Source organism: Rosa rugosa, chromosome 2 (assembly GCF_958449725.1).
Source record: "Rosa rugosa chromosome 2, drRosRugo1.1, whole genome shotgun sequence".
NCBI lineage: Eukaryota > Viridiplantae > Streptophyta > Magnoliopsida > Rosales > Rosaceae > Rosa > Rosa rugosa.
In genome coordinates this window covers 31145984-31170099 of record NC_084821.1, presented here as the reverse complement: position 1 = coordinate 31170099, position 24116 = coordinate 31145984, and the positions used below count along the sequence as shown (strand labels likewise).

The 24116-nt window shown below is 37.5% G+C and overlaps 1 protein-coding gene across 1 annotated transcript in view; it reads left to right on the top strand.

Moving 5' to 3' along the window:
* Window positions 1-24116, top strand: part of LOC133730631 (uncharacterized) — a 120253-nt gene that overhangs the window by 65500 nt on the left and 30637 nt on the right. The window contains exon 4 of the mRNA XM_062158183.1: window positions 20941-21659. Within this exon, the coding sequence (XP_062014167.1) occupies window positions 20941-21659 (719 nt within the window). The remainder of the gene's footprint in view (window positions 1-20940; window positions 21660-24116) is intronic.

Genomic DNA, 24116 nt, shown 5'->3' with positions numbered 1-24116 from the left:
GGGAAGTTTACATTGAAGATTGGGCCCAACATGAAGACATTTGGCCCTCTTATATTACCTCCATAGGGGAGTGACGTTTTTGCAATGCCTTGGTGAAATATTTCTAGAAGTCTCTCTACACCAACATGAGCTCTACTAGGTTTTTAGGACACTTTGTTAAAATCCTTACCCTTCGTTTCTTTAAACCTTGAGCCATGGCCCCATTACAACCTTTGAGAAGACCTTCTTGATCCTTAAGATGGGACAGCCCTTGATGTGGAGATCAGTTACAAGAGTTGAACCTATGGCTTGGGTCCATCTGTGCAAGTAGTTGATATCCTTCATGAGATCTTTAAAGAAAATTATACTTGTGCTTTCGTTTCTTGCATTATGTGATATACTTGCTATCTTTCACATATAATTGAGTGTATAAGCTTTTAAGCATTGCCATGATCTGAGAGAAGAAAGAGTGGATATACCTTGTGAGGAATTGAATCAAACTTGTTTGAAGCATGCTTAACAGAAACCATCACCATTGTTCCAACCAAGTCCTACTTGTGTACATGTGAATTATGTGTTTTAATTAACTCCCGAATGCCTAAACATTGATTCTTGGTGAAGTGCTAATCTTGGTGTTGTGAAAGTAAGAGATTGCTGAGACAAATAGTTGAAGGGCAATAGAGTCTGTTATGTGTTGAGTCTTTAATTTTCGTTGAGTCGTAGTCGTGTCTGTGTTGTGATTTTGCTAAGGGACTAGCAAAAGCTAAGTGTGGGGGAATTTGATAGGAGCATTTTAATGCGACATTTTAACTGCATTTCCCTACATTTTTCTGCGCCATTTCCTTGAAAAATCCTTGTTTTGGAAAGTTTCCATTCTTTGATTGGGAAAGTTCCTTATTGTAGAAAGTTTCCATTTTTGTAGTTTTCATTTCTCATTTCTGGCAAGTTTCCATTTTCAGTTTAGGAAAGTTTCTATTTTTCATTTTTAGTACGTTTCTATTTTTCATTTTTAGAAAGTTTCTATTTTTAGTACAGTTTCTATTTTTCAGGACCTCCGAGCTAAAAAGTGGAAATGAACGCACGAATAGAAAGAGGAGCCTGCGAACATCAAGACGAACGAATATGAGAGAAAACGGCCCACACATTTGAGCAGAAATGAAGAAATAAGCTTTCCTAGTCCAACCAGGAAATCCTACGAAATGGAGGAAGGCTTCCCTAGCAAGTTTCCAACGCAACTATGAAAAAGAAATGGAAAAACAATGTGTTTTGCGTTGGAAGATGAGAAGGCTTGAAGATGAAGCAACGAGGCCCAAGAACTCTATGGATTTTCGGCAAAATGGATCAAGGCCCATCAAAGCCCATGACATTAGGGTTTGTGACGCATAACCCTAACCCTAGGGATGTTTTGCCGTGAAAACCAAAGGGAGGAGAGGCAAAGTGGCGTGAAAATCAAAGAAAGAATAAAAGATTATGCAAGAGATTTTCTAGGGTGAAGTTTATGGTAAGAATTCATTCCTAGAAACCCTAAGCATGTTTTGGCCGAAATATCAAGAAGAAAATCAGAAATATATTCAAGGAATTTCGGCAAGAATATATTAGGGTATCTTCTTGGAGTTTTATGATTGGTTGGATGACACACTAGGGCTTACTTGGCAAATTCTCATTGGTGGAAGGCATGTGGAATTATTAATTTAATTCCTTGGAAAATAAATCAGAAATTCACGGCTTGGAGGCCAAGACTTGACGTCTCCTATATATACTACATCCTAGACGTCTCAAAAGGAGCACTACACAATTCAGAAAATTCTCTCTACGCGCGGAAGCTCTCTCCATTCTCTAGTTCAACTTTTGGCGTTTTCAAGCAAGGAAGGAAGAAGCAAGACTAGGCCGTGAGCATCATCATCCATTCCACCTTGAAGCCGTGCACTTTGAAGCTTGCTTTCAAGTTTCATTAGTTCATCATTCTAATCATTCATCCATCTCTCCATTCACGGTGTAATTCAACCTTCTTTCTTGTAATCACTTTTGATTCTCCTTGTTTGATTTCGTTGGATGTTGTTCTAGTTAACATTGATGTTTGAACAAGATTTATATTCTGAAATTTTATGATTGAATGAAGATTTCGATTCATACTTTGTGATTCCAAAGTTGCTTATGTGTGATTGTTTAATTAAATTTGCATTATAGATAACTTTTGTATTTTAATCTTATGTGGTTGCAAACACTTAGGGTTTCGATATGAATGGTGCTAGGTTTAAGAACATGAAATCGACTTTTCGTTTTGTGTAAACTTGAATCAAAGTAGTAAAGGTTTTGTACAAAAATCGAATTTAATTAACGAGGATTGCAATTAGGTGGATTTTTCCATACTAAGTTGTACACTTGAGTTGATAGCCTTTCTTTGAACTTCTTGCGTTAAACATGTGTGATTGACTAGCTTTCTAGGGCTTGAATGCATGTTTGATAGGATTAGTCTTTGTGCTTTCACTTAGATTAATTTAGCATTGAAAAGTAAAATATGGGAATTGTTTGCTTTCTAACAATTTACATGATCAACTCCTTTCACATGACTTGGAAGAACAATGTAGGGTTAATTCGAATTTAATCATGAACTTGGTTTTAATCTTTGTTCTCTCATTCCATTCGTGTAATTATGTTTTTGTGTTTTATTTGTTTTCTTAACTTAGTTAATTTTCGAAAACCAAAACCTAAATCCCCCCTTTTTCGTAAATAATTGTTTATACTTGTGAATATCTTTGTGAATATTATACTTTGTTTTAATTTTAATTGTTTAATTGTTTGACAATGACAGGTGTACCCTCAATCCCCGGAATAGAACGATCCCTATTTGCTTATACTACTAACGATCTTTTCAGGGTTAAATTATATGCTTGCTTTGAGCGTATCATACTCCCTCATTGAGGTTTACGCCCCTATCGGCTACTTCCACATTGTGGTTTACGCACAGTCTGTAGTATCTCTGAGATCCAATTTGAACCTATCACCCAGGGTCTCAACCTAAGACACCATCTGTAATGCCCCTTACTCAGCTTGGAAATTACTCATGTGTTAGACTGTTCTCCAAGTGCTAATAAAGGCCGCCCTCAACCTCATACGACCTTAGAAAGGTACGAATGAAGGGTTAAGGCCAATATTAACAAAAGGGCCCTTGTCTACTCATACGATTTTACACACTTACAACAATTAAGGAATTAACGAAATTTATAACTCCATTTTTATTTTCTTTAATTCTATTTCTTTACAAGTATAATTAGACAAAAATAAACACAAAACTTTCACACAAAACACATATACAAAACGTCACTATTTACAACAACTTTTTTTTTTTTGTGTTTTTTTTTTTTTTTTGTTTTTTTTTTTTGTTTTCGTTTTCGTTTCTCTTTTTCTTCTTTTATTTTTAAAATTATTTTCAACACTCAGGTACGGGAACAGGGAATCTCAGAGTGCAATGGGCTGTAACAGCTTCCTTTCCGAGATTATGTTTAATCCAATATACCTTAAGTGTCACAACAATTTCTTACATTTTCTTTTGTCATAAATATTATTGATATCAAATCTAATTCCAAGCGGTAAATCAAGTGGACGTGCGGCCCAAGTATAGTCGTCTAGACACTAAGTCCCTCCTACATCCTTTGGGCAACCTTACTGAAATGGCCAGGTAGGGGAGGGCGAACACAAGAGGTAGGATCCATTTTGGCATAGGCTACTCCCACATAGTGGTTTACGCCCATTTGTAAGCACTTCTGAATCCAGAACCCGTTATGAACGTTGTCCCCTTCCTAGACACCACCCCACATAGGCTATACTTACTTGGATGTAAAAGGTCCTAAGTGTGAAAACAGTTCAATGAATGTTAATAAAGGCCGCCCTCAACCTTAAGGGACCTGAACTAGGTACCAATAAGGGGTTTAGGCCAATATTAATAAACACGACTTCACCTATTCCTTCTTTAATTTACAACTAACAATTAAACTCGTGTTCAACAATAAAAATAACAACCTAAATAATTAATTAACTAATTTTCGACAATTACAAAATAATTAACAAGTAAATTTTTTTTCGGTCACAATATAAACAACACAATATATTCACAAAGTGACAAATGATTTTTCAATCCCCGGCAACGGCGCCAAAAATTGATACGCTAAAAGCAAGCGCATAATTTAACCCTGAAATGTCATTATAATATAAAGTAAATAGGGATCGTTCTATTCCGGGGATTGAGGGTACACCTGTCATTATCAAACAATTAAACAATTAAAATTAAAACAAAGTATGAAATTCACAAGAATTATTTACAACTATAAACACTATTTACGAAAACATGGGGGGATTTTGTTTTTGGTTTTCTTTTTCCGAAAATAAATACTAAGTTAACTAAATAATTAAAATGCAAAAACATAAAAAGATCAATGGGATGTGAGAACAAAGATCAAAGTCGAAACTCATGATTAAAATTAATTCAAGTTCATCATTGTTCATCATAGTCATGCAAGAGGAGTTAATCATGTGAAACGTTAAAAGCAAACAATTCCCCATATTTTACTTTCAATGCTAATAAATCTAAGTGAAAGCACATAGACTAATCCTATCAAACATGCATTCAAGCCCTAGAAAGCTAGTCAATCATACATGTTTAACGCAATAAGCACCTAGAAAGGCTATCAACTCAAATGTGCAACTTAGTATGAAAAAGTCCACCTAATTGCAATCTTCTTTGATTAAATTCGGTTTTTGTACAAAACCTTTACTACTTATTGATTCAAGAACACAAAACCAAAAAGTTGATCCATGTTCTCAAATTCATAGCAACATTCACATAAAAACCCTAAATGTTTCGAACCATTCAAGATTATCATACAAAAGATTTCTATCATGCAAATTTAATCAAACACTTACACAAAAGCAACCATAAATCGCAATATATGAATCTGAAAATTAACAATTAATCATAAAATTTCAGAAATCAACACTTGTTCAAACATGTGTGTCAACTAGGGCAAAACCAACGAAAATACAAAGCAAAGTTACAAGGAGAATCGGATTACACCGTGATGAAGGTGAGATGAATGAAGTGATGATGTGGTCTCTTGAATTTCGAAAGCAATCTTCAAGGTGGAGGATGGATGGTGTTCACGGCTTGTCTTCTTCTTCCTTGGCCTTGCTTGCACTTCGTGGTTGCCCTAGAGGATGGAGAGGAGCACGGCTAGGCTAGAGAGTTTTCTGATTTTTTTCTCAAGTATATAACGTAAAGAATGGGGCCCCTAGACGTTGAGAATGAGAAGATATATATAGAGAACGGCATACTTGGTCTCCAAGCCGTGCACTCCTCAAAAGTCTCACGGCAATTACTTGTTAATTTTCCATAATTTTCCTCCAATGCTTGCTTGCCACATAAGCCCTATGATGTGTTCAAACCAATCACAAAATTCTCTAGAATATCTCCCTAAATATTCTTGCCGAAATTCCTTGATAATATTCTGATTTTCTCTCTTTTATTTCGGCCAAAATACCTTTAGGGAATATAGGAATGAATCTAGTCACCTTTTGGGAGCTTTTTGTGTTCAACACATATTCTCTTTCCTTTAAAATCTCCCTAAGAAATCTCTTTGCCGAATTCTCTAGGGTTCTCTTTGATTCACACGGCAATTCCTTCTCTTTCTTTTGGCTTGGACTGCAAGGAGTCTCCTAGGGTTTATCTCCAAGTATATTTCTTTCCATAAAAATAGCCCTAGAAAATCTCAACCGAAATCTTCTAGGTTCTTCTTGATTTTCACGCCATCTCCCTTGTTTCTCTCTTTGGTTTTCACGGCAATACAACCCTAGGGTTAGGGTTATGCGTCACAAACCCTAATGTCATGGGCTTTGATGGGCCTTGATCCATTTTGCCGAAAATTCAAAGTGTTCTTGGGCTTCGTTGCTTCATCTTCAAGCCTTCTTATTTTCCAACGCAAAACACTTCATTTCTTTCATTTCTTTTCATAGTTGCGTTGGAAACTTCATTGGTAAGCTCTCCTCCATTTCGCAGGGTTTCCTGGTTGCACTAGGAAAGCTTGTTTCTTCATTTCTGCTCAAATGTGTGGGCCGTTTTCTCTCATATTTGTTCGTCTTGATGTTCGCAAGCTCCTCTTTCCATTTGTGCGTTCATTTCCACTTTTTAGCTCGGAGGTCCTGAAAATAGAAACTAGTAAGAAAAATAGAAACTTTCCTAAAATGAAAAATGGCAACTTTCCTAAACTGAAAATGGAAACTTTCCAAAAAATGAAAAATAGAAACTACCGAAAATAGAAACTTTCTAAAAATGGAAAATAGAAACTAAGAAAAATGGAAACTTTCTACAAATAGGAACTTTCCCAATCAAAGAATGGAAACTTTCCTAAACAGAGTTTTACTAAGGAAATGACGCAAGAAATGTAAGGAAATGCAGTTAAAACGTCGCATTAAAATGCTCCTATCAGAAGTTCTCCTACTTCAACCAGGAAACCCTGCGAAAATGAGGAAAGCTTACCAATGAAGTTTCCAACGTTACCATGAAAAAGAAATAGAAAAATGAAGTGTTATGACGTTGGAAGGTGACAAGGCTTGAATAAGAAGCAACAAGGCCCAAGAACTCTCAAGAATGAAGTGAATTTTCGGCAAAATGGATCAAGGCCCACAAGAGCCCATGGAATTAGGGTTGTGACGCAAGGATGAAACCCTAGAGATGTTGTTGCCGTGAAATCCTAAGAGAGAAACAAGGAAGTGGCGTGAAAATCAGAAATTATCAAAGAGAATTTCGGTTGAGATTTTCTAGGGTAATTTTTATGGAAAGATAAACCCTAGGAGACACCTTGCCGTCCAAGCCAAAAGAAAAAGAAGGGATTTGCCGTGTGAATCAAAGGAAAACCCTAGAGAATTCGGCAAAGAGATATTCAAGGGAGAAATAAAAGGAAAGAGAATATGTGTTGAACCCAAAAAGCTCTAAAAGGAGTCTAGATTCGTCCCCTATATTCTCTAAATATATTGTTGCCGAAATTGGTGAAGAAAATCAGAAAATATCTCTATATATTTCGGCAAGATTATTTAGGGAATTAAATTGGAATTTTGTGATTGGTTGAACCATGTCATAGGGCTTATGTGGCAAGCTAGCATTGGAGGAAATTATGTAGAGTTATCAAAGAATTGCCGTGAGAATGCTTGGAGAAGTGCACGGCTTGGTGAGCAAGAATTCGTTCCCTATATATACTCCCTCAATGAAGACGTCTAGGGTTCCCCTCTTTTGCGTTTAAACTTTAGAAAAATCAGAAAATACTTCTCTTTGCCGTGAGCTTTTGAAGTCCTTTCTCCATCCTCTAGTCATCTCCACGAGTTAAAGCAAGGCCAAAGAAGAAGAAGAGAAGCCGTGAGCATCACCATCCATATTCATCCTTGAAGCTTGCTTTCGAGTTTCAAGAAACCACAACTTGAATCATCCATCTCATCTTCATCCACGGTGTAATCCGATTCTCCTTTGTAACCTTTACTTTGAATTTCGTTGGTTATGAACTAGTTGACATATATGTTTAAACAAAGTTATTAATTCTGAAATTTTATGATTAATTGAGGAATTTTCAGATTCTTTTATTGCGATTCAAAGTTGCTTATGTATGATTGTTTGATTGAATTTGTTTGATTGATAACTCTTGTATGTTAATTCTAAATGGTTCGAAACTTTTAGGGTTTATGTATGAGTGGTGCTACGAATTTAAGAACATGAATCAACTTTTTGGTTTTGTGTTCTTAAATCGAAAAGTAGTAAAGGTTTTGTGCAAAAATCGGATTTAATCAAAGAGAATTGCAATTAGGTGGACTTTTTCATACTAAGTTGCACACTTGAGTTGATAGCCTTTCTAGGTGTTTATTGCGTTGAACATGTGATGATTGACTAGCTTTCTAGGGCTTGAATGCATGTTTGATAGGATTAGTCTTTGTGCTTTCACTTAGATTAATTAGCATTGAAAAGTAAAATATGGGAAATTGTTTGCTTTTAACGTTTCACATGATCAACTCCTCTCACATGACTTTGATGAACAATATAAGGTTTGAATCGATTTTAATCATAGTTTTGATTTTGATCTTTGTTTTCTCATCCCATCGTATTTTTATGTTTTTTCATTTTATTTGTTTTCTTAACTTAGTTTATTTTTCGAAAACCAAAATCAAAAATATTCTCCTTTTTTTTGTAAATAGTGTATATATGTGTGAATATTATACTTTGTTTTAATTTTAATTGTTTAATTGTTTGAAAATGACAGGTGTACCCTCAATCCCCGGAATAGAACGATCCCTATTTGCTTATACTACTAACGATCTTTTCAGGGTTAAATTATGCGCTTGCTTTAAGCGTATCAATTTTTGGCGCCGCTGCCGGGGATTGAAAAATCATTTGTCACTGTGTGAATAATATGTTTTGTTTATATTGTGACCGAAAAAAAAAAAAAAAAATTACTTGTTAATTATTTTGTAATTGTCGAAAATTAGTAGATTAATTACTTAGGTTGTTATTTTTATTGTTGAACACGAGTTTAATTGTGAGTTGTAAATTAAAGAAGGAATAGGTGAAGTCGTGTTTATTAATATTGGCCTAAACCCCTCATTGGTACCTAGTTCAGGTCCCTTAAGGTTGAGGGCGGCCTTTATTAACATTCATTGAACTGTCTTCACACTTAGGACCTTTTACATCCAAGTAAGTATAGCCTATGTGAGATGGTGTCTAGGAAGGGGACAACGTTCATAACGGTTTCTGGATTCAGAAGTGCTTACAAATGGGCGTAAACCACTATGTGGGAGTAGCCTATGCCAAAATGGATCCTACCTCTTGTGTTCGTCCTCCCCTACCTGGCCATTTCAGTAAGGTTGCCCAAAGGATGTAGGAGGGACTTAGTGTCTTGACGATTATACTTGGGCCGCACGTCCACTTGATTTACCGCTTGGAATTAGATTTGATATCAATAATATTTATGACAAAAGAAAATGTAAGAATATGTTGTGATACATTAAGGTATATTGGATTAAACATAATCTTGGAAAGGTAGCTGTTACAGCCCATTGCACTCCGAGATTCCCTGTTCCCGTACCTAAGTGTTGAGAATAATTGAAAAATAAAAGAAGAAAGAAAAAAAAAAAAAAAAGTGTGAATAGTGACGTTTTGTGTTTTGTGTGAAAGTTTTGGTACTTGTTTTGTCTAATTATATTTGTAAAGAATTTTACTTAAAGAAAATAAGATGGAGTTATGAATTTTGTTAAATACTTAATTGTTGTGAGTATGTAAAATCGTATGAGTAGACAAGGGCCCTTTTGTTAATATTGGCCTTAACCCTTCATTCGTACCTTTCTAAGGTCTTATGAGGTTGAGGGCGGCCTTTATTAATACTTGGAGAACAGTTTAACACATGAGTTATTCTCCAAGCTGAGTAAGGGGCAATACAGATGGTGTCTTAGGTTGAGACCCTGGGTGATGGGTTCAATTGGATCTCAGAGATACTATAGACTGTGCGTAAACCACAATGTGGAAGTAGCCAATAGGGGCGTAAACCTCAATGAGGGAGTAGCCTCCGTAGTATCACCAAAATGAGTCCTCCCTCTCACTTACCTCTTAATCTGGCTATCTGGCCTTCTGAAACAAAGGAAAGTGACTTATGTCTAGGCGACTATCCCTATATCGTAGCTCACCAATAGTAGTGGTTTCTATTGGGCTCGACTTACAACTTGGAATCAATTGAGATATTAACTATGCTTATAACGTTTCCATGTAAAAATAAAATACTTGTACATAACCTTCACATGTAAATTGGTTTGTTTTATACTTCTCTTACTTGTACAAACTTTGTAAGTCTCTTTTGTTGCCTTGTGAATAGTGACGTTTTTGTATAAAGTAGTAACTTGTATTTCTTGTCTTTTGTACGTTACTAACTTTTGTAAATCTTAATGTTTTTCAGGATCTCCATGAATGTCCGAGTCCTCTAAAATCCCTACCAAACAAGAGATTGAAGAAAGACTTGCTCGTTTGAAGAATCCTCCACAACTTGAGTACAGAAGACCTTCTTCCTTGCAATTCAAAGAGTACACATTTAACGAGCAAGGGAAGAGGATCTACTCTTCTGAGGAGTCTACATCACCTACACCTACTCCATCTCCTCCTTCACGTTCACCTTCACCTGTGGTTTCGTCCAACTCTACACCACCACTTTCACCACCACCTGAAGAAGTCAAGGAAGAGAGAATGGCTTCTATTAGGGAACTCTCCACAGCAACAGTCGAAGGAGGACCTCCTTCAGGCATCATTTACCTTGCCCCTGCAGCAGGAAGACAAGCAGAGTTTGAGCTTAACAGTGGATTGTTGCACAAGCTCCCTATGTTCCATGGCCTTAATATGGAGGACGCTAACAAGCACATCAGAGAATTCCAGTCTGTGTGTGCAAATATGCAACCATAAGGAGCAGATGAAAACATTCTGAAGATGAAGGCATTTCCGTTCTCCTTAGCTGACAGAGCCAAAGATTGGCTATATGAGCTTCCTGCTGGACGTATCACATCATGGGAAACAATGAGGAAGGCCTTCTTGGAAAAATACTTCCCAGCTTCAAAGGTCATAACACTTAGGAAGAAGCTCAGTGGATAGAGCAAGCCCATGATGAGTCCTATGCTGCCTACTATGAGAGGTTCAACTCCCTACTTGCACAATGTCCTCAACATCAGATGAAGGATGAGACCCTACTTACATGTTTCTACGAAGGACTCTTGCCCTTGGAAAGGCAAATGCTTGATGCTGCAGCTGGAGGAGCTTTTGTGGATAAGTCACCTGCAGTTGGGAAGGAACTTATAGCTAATCGTGCCCTAAACACCCAACAATATGAGGGGGTAGGACACTCTACTCGTAGGGTACATGAAGTAAGCAAGAACACTGCCATTGAAGACCAACTGAATAAGCTTACTCTCCTCATGAACCAAGTGATAAGTTCCAAGGGACTAAGTGCAACAATAGCTTGTGGGGTATGCTCGATGCAAGGGCATGTTACAGATCAGTGCCCTCAACTTAATGACAATGGAGGATGGGAATCTGCAAATGTGATAGGAGCATAAAATGCGACGTTTATAATGTTTAAACCCTATATTTTGCTAAGTTATTTCCTTTATCTTGATCAATTTAACTTAGTTAGTGTTTTACAGGTGTAAATGGAGTCTCAAAGTCCAAAAATGGTTAAGGAAGGCACAAGTGGCGCAGAAATGAAGAAAAATGAAGAAATGGAAGTTTTCCCAGTTTGACTAGGAAAAGGAATCCCAGTTGGAGTAGGAGTCTGAAGCTGACTTGGACTAGGAGTTCTACTTGGACAAGGAAACCCAATTCTACTCAGATAAGGAATACTAGTGTGACAAGGAGTCCCTGTTGGATAAGGATTACTCAAGAAGGTTCCGGAAGAGTGTAGAAGCATCTCGGAAAAGGAAGCAGTATTCAACTAGGAAACCTACTTGCATATGGAGTTCTACTCATACTAGGAGAGCCTTGGAACGTTCATGAAGTATCTAGAAGTCTCAAGAAGATCATATGCCGTGCACATGGAAGAGAAAGCAACAAGGAATTCGGATTTCAAAGCAATATGGAGTTTGGATTTCTAGTTGAGTATGGATTGGAATTGCCGTGATATTCTTGAAGGTTCTAGGGAGTTCTTGACGTTTCATTCTTCAATAAGGCATGGAAGACATGTGAGAGGTGTGTGATGTGAAGGAAAACCGAAGTGGACTTAAGTTGTGCTTTAAAAGTCAAATCCATTACAGATTCGGATTACTGCTTGTGCAGATCAGTCAACTTCAATGGAGTGCCATTAATCGCTCGGAGTTCAGAAAATTATGATCTTTATATGGTTGGAAAGCTACAGATGTCTAGTTTCCAGAACTTTTTACAGCTCAGCGATATCTATTTTCTAGAAGACGTTATGGCCGTTTTAGTGCACTGAGGTCAATCCTGCCGGAAATCTGCTTTGTGCCAAACAAGTCCTAGATCAACACAACTTTGGAGAAACCAAGTAGAAACGAATTGGGAGTGCCTTGGGACGTTCTACTATATATACCTTGTGTATTAGACGTTCAGGGGTAACAAGATATTCTCCACAATTTCGTTTCTCACCGGTTTGCTCTTGAGTTTCAGGTTTTTGCATCTACAAGTTCCTAGCCGTGCCATCCTCCATCCTAGCCGTGAATTCTACCTTGTGTTGCTGCCTTGGATCTGCTTTGGACCTTGGGACGTAGTCAAGGGTTGTTCATACCATCTTCCCTATGTTCTCTTTACGGTTTAGTGTTTTTGTAGTTGTATTTTTCTGTTTTGTTTTCCTTATGTGTAAAACCGAAACCATGAGTTAACTTTCTGATTTTTGGATGCTATTTTGATATGCTTTTCTATGATTGATGTGTTTGTGTGTTCTTGATCTTGATTAATTGCCGAAATATGGATTGATAATCTGGTTTTGTTTTATAGATAACTTTTGCATGTTCTTGTTCTTTGGTTGCAAACTTAGGATGATTGCATGTAATTGGAGCTAGTAATTAGGTTAAACGCTTCGTGACCCTAATTCGATATAGTAGTAAAGGCTTTGTACAAAGGTCGAGATCAGATTATGCATGTAATGAAAAAACTTGCTTCGAGTACTTGAATTTGCATGTTTATTGACTAAACTTTCACTTGCTCTTAATGATTTGAATGCATGAGATTATGAGTCGCTTCGATTGTGTGATACTTGCATTTGAAATATGTTGGTTTGGCGCTTCGTCGATCAATTGTGTAAAGTGTGTAAAGGGAAGTCATATAAGGGACATTGGGCGCTTGTAACTTTGTTTCTTGGTTGATATCGTTCCATGGTAATTACAAGATTAAGGGATGCATTAATATGTTGTTCTTGAATTGTTCTTGATGAATTGTTCTTCAAAAATTCTTCTTTTCCCACCTATGTAAATAAAAATGTTTTTAATCTTTTATTTGTTTTCGAAAATTTATAGTTTTCAATCTTTAAAACCCCCCATCTTTATGTTATGTGTTTTTGTATATTTGTAAATAATTAAAATTAACTTAGAGTTTTTAGGTAGCATGTTAATACAAATAATAAAATAAATAAAATGTTTTTAAAATTCGTGAATAGTAACTCCGTGAATAGTAAATATGTGTTAGTGTTTTCTAGGAATTAATTTAGTGGTTTTTAGGAAATTGTCTTGTGTTTTTTAGGGATTGCTAAAAAATAGGGATTTCTTTGGTGTTTTTTAGGAATTGTGTTTCTTAGGGATTTTTGGTGGTGTTCTTTAGGGATTTTTGTTTCCTTGTTGTATATGGATTCCCTATGTGATATGGATTTGTAAATTGTGTATAAATAGGAGTAGGATTTCCAAAACCTTTTCTAACTTAAATTCTCTCTTCTTTTCGAATTGTCTATATATACTTGTGTATTTTGATTGTTTCTCTCATTCTTTTGTCTTCTAATTTCGTGTGACATGTATGTTTTCTCTCTAATTCTTTCTTTGTTGTTTTTCTAATTTTCGTGTAAACTTGTAAATGTTCTTATAATTTTCGTAACTTGTATATTAATTTGTTTCTCACATGTTAGCACCCTCAATCCCCGGATTTGAACGATACCCTATTTGCTCTATACTAACGATGATATTTTTCAGGGTTTAAATTGACGATGCTTTTGCACGTATCAATTTTTGGCGCCGTTGCCGGGGATTGAAAAGTCTTCATGTGATGAAAACCGCCACTAAGGTATGATTTTGGTAAGGGATTATGAACTATTATGGAATAGGTGAAGTCTCTTTTGTTAACATTAGCCTTAACCCCTTATTAGTGCCTGATTCAGGTCTCTTAAGGTTGAGGGCGGCTTTTGTTAACACTTGAAAAAATGTCTTGCACTTAGGTTTTCTCTTATCTAAGTAAGTATAGCCTATGTGAGATGGTGACTAGGAAGGGGACAACGTTCATGACAGGTTTTGAAACCAGAAAGGCAATCAAACGAGCGTAAACCACTATGTGGGAGTAGCTTGTGCCAAAATGGTTTCTACCTCTCGTGCTCGTCCTCCCCCGCACTGGCCATTTCAGTAAGGTTGCCCAAAGGATTTGAGAAGAAATATGTGTGGAGGCAAGGACTTGGGCCGCACGTCCAAAACAATAGTTCATGATGTCTTGTTGAAGTCATATACTTAGACAATTTTCGAAAAAGTTGGGTTTGGTAAGAAGTTGTGAGTCATAATGGACTAGGTGAAATATTCTCTTGTTAATACTTGTCAAAGTTTTCTTTATCAAGTAGGCGCGCCTTATTAGCATAGGGTGTCTAGGTTGATTGGATACGAGAAGTGCTAGCAAAGGGTCTCGTCCCCTGCTAATCAAGTGAGCTGAGCTCCGCCAAAATCGTTCCTCTACTACCTGGCTCTGTGTGAAAAGAGTTCCCAAAAGATAAAGGGAAGGGAGACTTGTATTAAAACTAGAATCTTTGGGCCGTGTGTCTAAACCTTGATTCACGACTCCTTATTGAAGTTAACTACTTAAAGATTGTAAAAATTGTAAAAGTTGTAAATATGTACATAAAATTTCGTTGGTTTTGTATATATTCATACTTGTGTTGTTTTGTTGTGTCTATACATTGGAATAAATGGAGGTACAAGTCTAGGCTGAAAGACTTTAAACATTAAGCGCTGCATGGGAGGCAACCCATTTCATCCGTAGCTGTGGAGGAGCCATCAACGCAGATTTGCTTTCTTGAACTCTTCCCTTCTCTTTTATTTTCGTCAACTTTGCTTTTCTTTTAGGATTTGTTGCGTTAACTATTCTTCTATGCTTGATTGATGCTTTGCATGCTTTATAATTGTTTATACATTGAGGACAATGCATGATTTAAGTGTGGGGGAAGGGTTTAACGTTTCACTTTGTTTTTAGAGAGCTAGTTTTGTGGTCTTAAAAAAAAAAAAAAAAAAATTATTTTCATCACTTTAATAGTAATTCGTCACTATTCAAAAAAAAAATTTAATTAAATTAAAAAAAAAAAAATCTTTTTGTTTTTGTTTTGTGATCGAGTCTTAGGATGCCCTTTTAACTGTCTAGGATGTGCTTATATCTCTGAAATTAAGGCTAAAAGAGGATCACAAAATTGGGATAATGTTTGATGATATTCTTTGGTTAATTATGATTTATGAAAAGCATATGAATGTGTAGTAGATATGGTGCATGCGTAACTTTGGTACAGAATATGAACATGTGGAAGATAAGTTATGATTCATAATAACCCTAAGTGAGAATTTGAGCCATGTGCCCTTTCTTTGTGAGTGATTAATGAAAAAAAATGATTATACTCTTATTTTCTTGGCGATGATTTGTTGATCTCATTATTCTTTCATCTTGATTGACTACATGCCATAGCTCTTTAATGGACTAGAGAATGCTAGAATTCACTGTTATGCTTGTTGAGACGTTTATAATCAATATATGGCCCTGATTCTGGAAAGGATAAAGGTACTTACTTAGGATTTTTACCACCATTGCCAAATATAGCCTGTGTCCCCATTTGTGCCCGTCGTGGGACCCCCCTAGTTTAACCCCTTTGAGCCTACATTGAACCTTTTCTTTCATCACCCTCAAAATTCCTTAACCCTTAACCCTAGTATAGTTATATCTTTACCCTTTGTTCTAAAGACTTAGTGGAGCATATTTTCGAGACTTTGCTTGGAGTTTTGGCATCAAGGATGAATTTTGAAGGCATGAAGAAGTTCAAGTGTGGGGGTAGACTTGTCCATAAGTGAAAAATGTATGTAATTGCCGAAAGTTGAAAAAAAAGAGAAAAAGAAATCGTGAAAAAAAAAAAACAAGAATATGTTTTCGGCAATTAAAGAAAAAATGTGTATTATTGTTTAAGTGTTTATGGATTTTAGTCCCCTATACTTAGTGGATTTGGAGTTTGCTTTGAATTGAAGGCCCATTGTTGAAGAACCTGGTCTTTGTCCAATTCACACTTGTTCAAAAGAAGGTTAAAATGAAGTCTGAGCCCAACTCGATGACACTTGGCCCTTTTATAAAGCCCTAAGGATACATGACGTTTTGCAATGCATGGTGGATTTCAAAAGTGGTCTCTCAACATCAACAAGTGCTCTGCTAGGTTTTTAGGATACTTTGTGGTTTTCCTATCCCTTCGTTTCTTTTAAACCTTAAGCCTTGACCCCATTACAACCTTAATTGTAAGACCTCTTTGATCCTTAAGATGGGACAGCCTTTGATGTGGAGATGAGTTATAACTGTTGAACTTATGGCTTGGGTTCATTCGTGCATGTGGTTGATATCTTTCATGAGATCTTTAAAAGAAAAATATATGTGTGCTTTCGTTTCTTATGTATGTGATCTACTTTGTAATCTTTCACATATACTTGAGTGATGAAGCTTTTAAGCATGAGCCTTGAATCTGAGAGAAGAAAGAGTGATATATCTATGTGAGGTTGAATCATGACTTGTTTGAAATGTGTTGAGAACACCCATCACCATTGTTTACTCCCAAGTCTTACGTGCTTATATGTGGATTATATTTTGTAATTAGTTCTCGAATATCTTGAAGACGTGATGCTTGGTTAAGTGCTAATCTTGGTGACTTGAAAGTATGAGATTGCTGAGACAATATGTTAAAGGGCTTAGAAGTCATTTTGTGAGTCAACGTTATAGTTATTGTGTTTGTCAACGTTTTGTCTTTGTTCTTGTTTAAGTGTTTTACGTTTTTGTGTCTTTGTGTTTTTGTTTTCTATACTTAGTATTTTCGTTAGTTTCTTTGTTTTGTTTCTTTGTCTTTTGGTTTGTTATGTTGATTTTGCTAAGGGACTAGCAAAAGCTAAGTGTGGGGGAAAATGCTATTGGAGGATATCAAGGAGGATATCAGAGAGGACCTCAACGTCCTAGGCATGACCCTTACTCAAATACTTACAACCCAGGATGGAGGGACCATCCCAACTTCAAGTGGACCAACAATGAAAACGTTCAGAATCCTCTTGGTGGGAACTTCCAACGTCCTCAAGGTCCTTCATTTCAAGGACCTTCCTTCCAAAGACCTTACATGCCTCCTCCACAGAACTCAGGACCTTCAATGTCTCACTATGACAAAACGTTGGAAGCCTTGACTAGTTCTACCCAAGCCTTGACAAACTCTACACAGGCTTTGATTCAAGGACAACAGACCCATACTAAGGATATTGCAGACCTTAAGAAGCAGATGGGCCAAGTTGTGGACTTCATGGGAAAGATTCACGAAACTGGAAAGCTCCCTAGTGTCACAATACCTAATCCTAAGGGTAATGTGGAGAATGCATCTGTTGTGACTACAAGGAGTGGAAGACCATTTGTGGATCAACCTCAACGGACCAAGGTGGCCCAAGCAAGCAATGAGGAAGACCAAGAACCCACCAAGTTGGGTATTGAGAAGGACCCTGCAACGTCTAAGGAAGAGACCAAGGCGTCCTTGATAATGCTAAAAGTAAGCGCGCAATTTAACCCTGCATGTAGTTGTTAGTAGAGAATAAGTAGGGATCGTTCTAACCGGGGATTGAGGGTACACCTGTAATTGCAAAAACAATTAATTAATTAGTAAAAGTAAAAATTATTATTTACAAAAATAAAACAAAGAAATAAAAATATATACAAGTAAACATAAAGAGGGGGGTTTAGGATTAATAAATTGAAAATTAAAATAAATAAAATAAAGAAAATGTAAAAACACATGTACAAGGGTGGAACGCAAGGAACAAAGATCAAAACCAATTCCATGTAATCAAATTCGATTCAAACCCTATAATTGTTCATCTAAGTCATGAGAAAGGAGTTGATCATGTGAAATATTCGAAAGCAAATAATTTCCCATTTTTTACTTTTCAATGCTAATTAACCTAAGCGAAAGCACCTAGATCAATCCTATCAAACATGCATTCAAGCACTAGAAAGCTAGTTAATCATAACATGTTTAACGCATTACACATAGAGAAAGGCTATCAACTCAAGTGTACAACTTAGTTATGGAAAAGTCCACCTAATTGCAATTCTCTTTAATTAAATTCGGTTTTTGTCCAAAACCTTTACTACTTCGATTCAAGTTACACAAAACAAAAAGTTGATTTCATGTTCTCAAATCTAGCACCATTCATATCAAAACCCTAAGTGTTTCGAACCACATAAGATTAAAATACAAAAGATATCTATAAAGCAAATTTAATTAAACAAACTCACATAAGCAACTTCGAATCACAATTATAGAATTCAAAAACTTTATTTAAACATAGAAATTGGGCTTAAACTTTGCCCTAAACGTTATTGTTAACTAGAAACAAATTCCTACGAAATCAAACAAGGAAACCAAAAAGGTTACAAGGAAAAGGAACGAATTACACCGTGAGTGGAGATGGAGATGGAGAGCTAGATAGTTGGATCTTGAATCTTGGAAGCAAGCCTTCAAGGTGGATGATGGAGGATATGATCTTCACGGCTCCTTCTTCTTCTTCCTCTCCTTGCTTGAAAACGCAGAACTTTGCAACTAGAGAATGGAGAGAGAGAGAGAGCTTATGACGTTATGGAGGATTTTCTGAATGAAAATGTGTTGTTCTTGTAAACGTCTAGCATAGGGGGGTTTATATAGGGGAACGGCCAAGCTTTGCCACACAGCTTCGACCAATCACGTAGCGCCACGTCAGCTCTGTGTGTCATCCAACCAATCAAAAAGCTCCAAAATCAATCCCTAATATATTGTTGCTAATTTTCCCAAGATTATTTCTGATTTTTCTCTTAATTTTCGGTCAAATATCTAGGCATGAACCTAGACAATGTATCCGGACTCATTTTGGACCTTTTCTCCCTTAAATATCTCCATGGCTTTATCCTTAATGTCCTCCCCTTGATTTTCTCTTGATTTCCACATTAAAATTGCAGATTTTATTCTCTAATTTCAGCCAACATATCTTGAGGGAATTAAGGAACGAATCTGGACTTGTTTTGAGCCTTTTCTTGTTGCACAATCCCTTGAAATTCTCCCTTGATTTTCTCAACGTAATCTCCTTGATTTCCCATGCAAAAATCAGATTTAATCTCCCATAATATCTCCCACGTCATGTGGTCTCCTAGTGCCTTCAGGTTTCCTAGCCTCATCAGGATTCCTGCGTTGACTGGGATTCCTAGTCGGACCAGGAAAACTCTGTTTCTTCATTTCAGCTCATTTCTGCATCCCTTCTGCCTTTAAGCTCATTTCTTCTCCATTTATTCAATGTACCTATAAAATAGAAACTAAATTAAAAATGATTAAGTAAAGGAAATAACTAAGCAAAATATGGGGAAATAACTATTAAAACATCGCATTAAAATGCTCCTATCAGTCCTCACCATTAAAGGCAAAACCGGAAATTAAAGGTACTAATTCTAACTTTTCAAATTCGGTTATTGCTAACCCTTCTTCTTCTTGCATGCCCTTCCCACGCAGGTTTGCCCAATCTAAGAAGGATGAAAGTGACCAAGCTATCTTGGAAACTTTCAAGAAGGTGCAAGTGAACTTACCCCTCCTAGAGGCCATCAAGCAAGTCCCTAAGTATGCCAAGTTCCTCAAAGAACTTTGCACTACTAGGAGAGTAAACCGTGAAAAGGAGGTGGTAAAGGTAAGTGAGAATGTCTCTGCCTTGATTCAGAGGAAAATTCCTCCAAAATGTAAGGATCCTGGAAGCTTTACTATTCCGTGTACTATTGGTAACTCTAGATTTAAGAATGCCATGCTAGACCTAGGTGCATCTGTTAATGTTATGCCCTATTCTGTTTATGAAACCCTAGGTCTAGGGGAACTTAAATCTGATAATGTTATAATTCAGTTAGCTGACAGATCCAATGCATACCCTAGAGGTTTGTTGGAGGATGTACTTGTGCAGGTTAACCATCTTATCTTCCCAGCTGATTTTTATGTGTTGGAAATGGAGGACTCCCCTGTGAGTTCCACTCCATTGCTTTTGGGACGTCCTTTTCTAAGGACAGCTAGGACAAAGATGGATGTATATGCAGGCTCTCTCACAATGGAGTTTGATGGTGACGTTATAGGCTTCAACATTTTTGAAGCCATAAGGTATCCTCTTGATGTAAGTGATTGTTATTCTATTGACATTTTGGATGATCTTGCACAGAAAATGTTTGATGTCGTGAATGAGGATACCCTAGCCACGACACTTGCACAAGGAGTAGGGTACACAAAAGATGGCGTCACTATTTCAAAGGATGACTTGAAGGACACTTGTGAAGGAAAGATCATTGAAAATGTCTCCTTCCTTGACGCATCACCCTTTGTAGGTAAGTCAACTTCTCCTTTGTCCATTCAGTTATCTGCTAACAAGACTTTACCTTCAGTGGTCCAGGCCCCAGAACTTGAGCTTAAACCTCTTCCAGACCACTTGAAGTATGTCTACTTAGGAGACAAGGAGACCCTACCAGTGATTGTGTCCTCCTCGCTTACGTCCTCCCAAGAGGAGAGATTAGTGGTGATGTTGAAGAAACACAAGACCGCCATAGGATGGACATTGGCGGATATCAAGGGAATAAGCCCTACAACTTGCGTCCACAGGATACTTCTTGAGGAGGGGACAAAACCTACTAGAGAGGCTCAACGTCGTCTCAACCCTCCCATGATGGAAGTTGTGAAGAAGGAGGTTATCAAACTCCTAGATTGTGGGGTAATCTACCCCATTTCGGACTCTAAATGGGTGTCCCCAGTTCAGGTTGTGCCCAAGAAGTCTGGGGTAACTGTGGTAAAGAATGCTGAGAACGAACTGGTGCCCCAAAGGACAGTCACAGGCCACAGAGTCTGTATTGACTACAGGAAGCTCAACGCCACAACAAGGAAAGATCACTTTCCTCTTCCATTCATTGATCAAATGCTTGAGCGCCTAGCTGGACATGAGTACTACTGCTTCTTGGATGGCTATTCAGGATACAATCAGATTGCCATAGCCAATGAGGACCAAGAGAAGACAACGTTCACCTGCCCTTTTGGGACATTTGCCTATCGTCGCATGCCTTTTGGACTTTGCAACGCACCAGGTACCTTTCAGAGGTGTATGGTAAGTATATTTTCAGATTATATTGAGAAAATCATAGAGGTATTCATGGATGATTTTTCTGTTTTTGGAAAAAGTTATGATGATTGTCTTAATAATCTTGAAATTATCTTGCAACGTTGTGTGGAAACTAACCTTGTGTTAAACTGGGAAAAATGCCATTTTATGGTTAGACTTATAGTTCTAGGCCATATCATCTCTGCTAGGGGTATAGAGGTGGACAAAGCTAAAGTAGACCTTGTGCGTTACTTACCCTCTCCCACTTCTGTGAGAGAGATTCGTTCATTCCTTGGCCATGCAGGTTTTTATAGGAGGTTTATCAAGGACTTCTCCAAGATTTCGAGACCTCTATGCCAACTACTTCAAAAGGATGTGGCGTTTGTGTTTGACAAGGAGTATCAAGAGGCTTTTGACAAGCTCAAGGAACTATTGACGTCTGCCCCTATCATGTTACCTCCAGATTGGTCCTTGCCCTTTGAGTTGATGTGTGATGCCTCTGACTATGCAGTTGGAGCTGTTTTGGGGCAAAGGAAGGACAAACGTCCCTATGCCATCTACTACGCCTCAAGGACTCTGAATGATGCACAACTGAACTACTCCACTACAGAGAAAGAGCTCCTTGCAGTTGTTTTTGCCCTTGAGAAGTTTCGTTCCTACCTACTTGGTACCAAGGTAATTATTTATACTGACCATGCAGCTTTGAAGTACTTGATGACCAAGAAGGAGGCGAAACCAAGGCTCATTAGATGGATCCTACTCTTACAAGAATTTGACGTTGAAATCAAGGACAAGAAGGGTAGTGAAAACGTGGTAGCTGACCACTTGAGTCGTTTGGTGCACGCAGAAGACCCTCTCCCTTTGGTGGAGACGTTTCCAGATGAACAACTCTTTGGAATCCAGGTAAGTGAACCATGGTATGCAGATATTGTGAATTACATTGTTTCTAGGAAGATTCCTGATACCATGTCACGTGCTCATAAAGATAGGCTTAAGAAAACTGTTAAGCAATATGTTTGGGATGAACCTTATCTGTGGAAATATTGCTCTGATCAATTGATTAGGAGATGTGTGCCTGAACATGAACATAATGTTATACTTTCTTTTTGCAATTCTAAAGCATGTGGGGGTCACTTTGGGTCTAAGAAGACTGCATTTAAGGTGCTAGAGTCTGGGTTCTATTGGCCAACATTATTTAGGGATGCACATGCCTATTGTTTAACTTGTGATAAATGCCAAAGAACAGGAAATCTAGGTCCTAGAGATCAAATGCCATTATCTAATATCATAACTGTTGAAATATTTGATGTCTGGGGTATCGATTTCATGGGACCATTCCCTTCATCTTATGGGTTTCTCTATATCTTACTTGCAGTGGACTATGTTTCCAAATGGGTGGAAGCAAAGGCCTCTCGAACTAATGACTCTAAGGTTGTTGCAGATTTTATCAAGTCTAACACCTTTAGCAGGTTTGGAATGCCTAGAGTTCTCATTAGTGATGGTGGATCCCACTTTTGCAATCGGACGATTGAGGCTCTCTTGAAGAGATATGATGTGACACATAAGGTTTCTACACCTTATCACCCCCAAACTAGTGGGCAGGCTGAGGTCTCTAACCGTCAAATTAAGGGGATATTGGAGAAGACTGTGCACCCTAACAGGAAAGACTGGTCTTTGCGTTTGGAGGATGCTTTGTGGGCTTACAGAACTGCATACAAAACTCCCATAGGTATGTCACCATATCGAATTGTCTATGGCAAACCTTGCCATTTACCTGTGGAGTTAGAGCACAAAGCTTGGTGGGCTGTGAAGCAGTTCAACATGGATATTGATGCAGCTGGGCTTCATAGGAAGTTGCAATTGCAAGAGTTAGAAGAGATTAGGAATGATGCCTTCGAAAATGCTAAGATTTACAAGGACAAGACTAAGGCATTCCATGATAAAATGATTCGAAGGAAGACTTTTGTTGTGGGCCAAAAAGTTCTTCTCTTCCATTCTCGTCTCAAACTCTTCCCAGGTAAACTTCGTTCTCGTTGGATTGGGCCTTTTGTTATCACTAATGTGTTCTCCCATGGAGCTGTGCAGATAAAGAGTGAACAAACAGGTAACGAGTTCAAAGTCAATGGCCATCGCCTAAAGCCTTACTATGAGGCATTTGTGGAGCATGAAGTGGAGGATGTACCCCTCCAAAACGCCCCACAACCAGAGGATTAAATGGAGGTACAAGTCTAGGCTGAAAGACTATAAACATTAAGCGCTGCTTGGGAGGCAACCCAATTCAGAAGTAGCTGTGGAGGAGTCGTCAACGCAGATTTGCTTTCTCTTCCCCTTTTACTTCTCCTTTTTCTCTTTGTTTTAGTAGTTCTTTTCGTAAATTTCATCCCTATATGCTTAAGTGTTTCATTGCATGCTTATTCTTGATTACATTGAGGACAATGCAATATTTAAGTGTGGGGGAAGGGATTTACATTTTTGTCTTTTATTTTGAGTCATATATATTGGAAAATACAAAAAATCGAAAAATGTCAAAAATATAAAAAAAATTTCGTTGCTTTTATTTTTGTTTTGAGTCATAGGATGCCCTTTCAACTGTCTAGGATGATTCTATATCTCTGAAATCATGACTAAAAGAGGATCACAACATTGAGATGATTTTAACATGGTATTCTTTGGTTAATTGAGATGTGTGAAAAATGTATGCATGTGTAGTGGATATGGATCTCGTGACCTTGGTACAAAATATGAGCATGTTAAGATAAGTTTTGATTCATAAAGCCCATGTGAGATAATTGAGCCATGTTCCCTTTTCTTGGAGTGAAATGAAAACAAAATATACTCTTAATTTCTTGGCGATGTTTTGATGATCTCATTATTCTTTCATTTGATTGACTGCTTGCCATAGATTAAGTTTAATGGACTAGAGAATGCTATAATTCACTCTTGTGCTTGTTGAGACGTTATATCAATACATGGCCCTGATTCTGGAAGGGATAGAGGCACCTTAGGAATTACCACCATTGCCA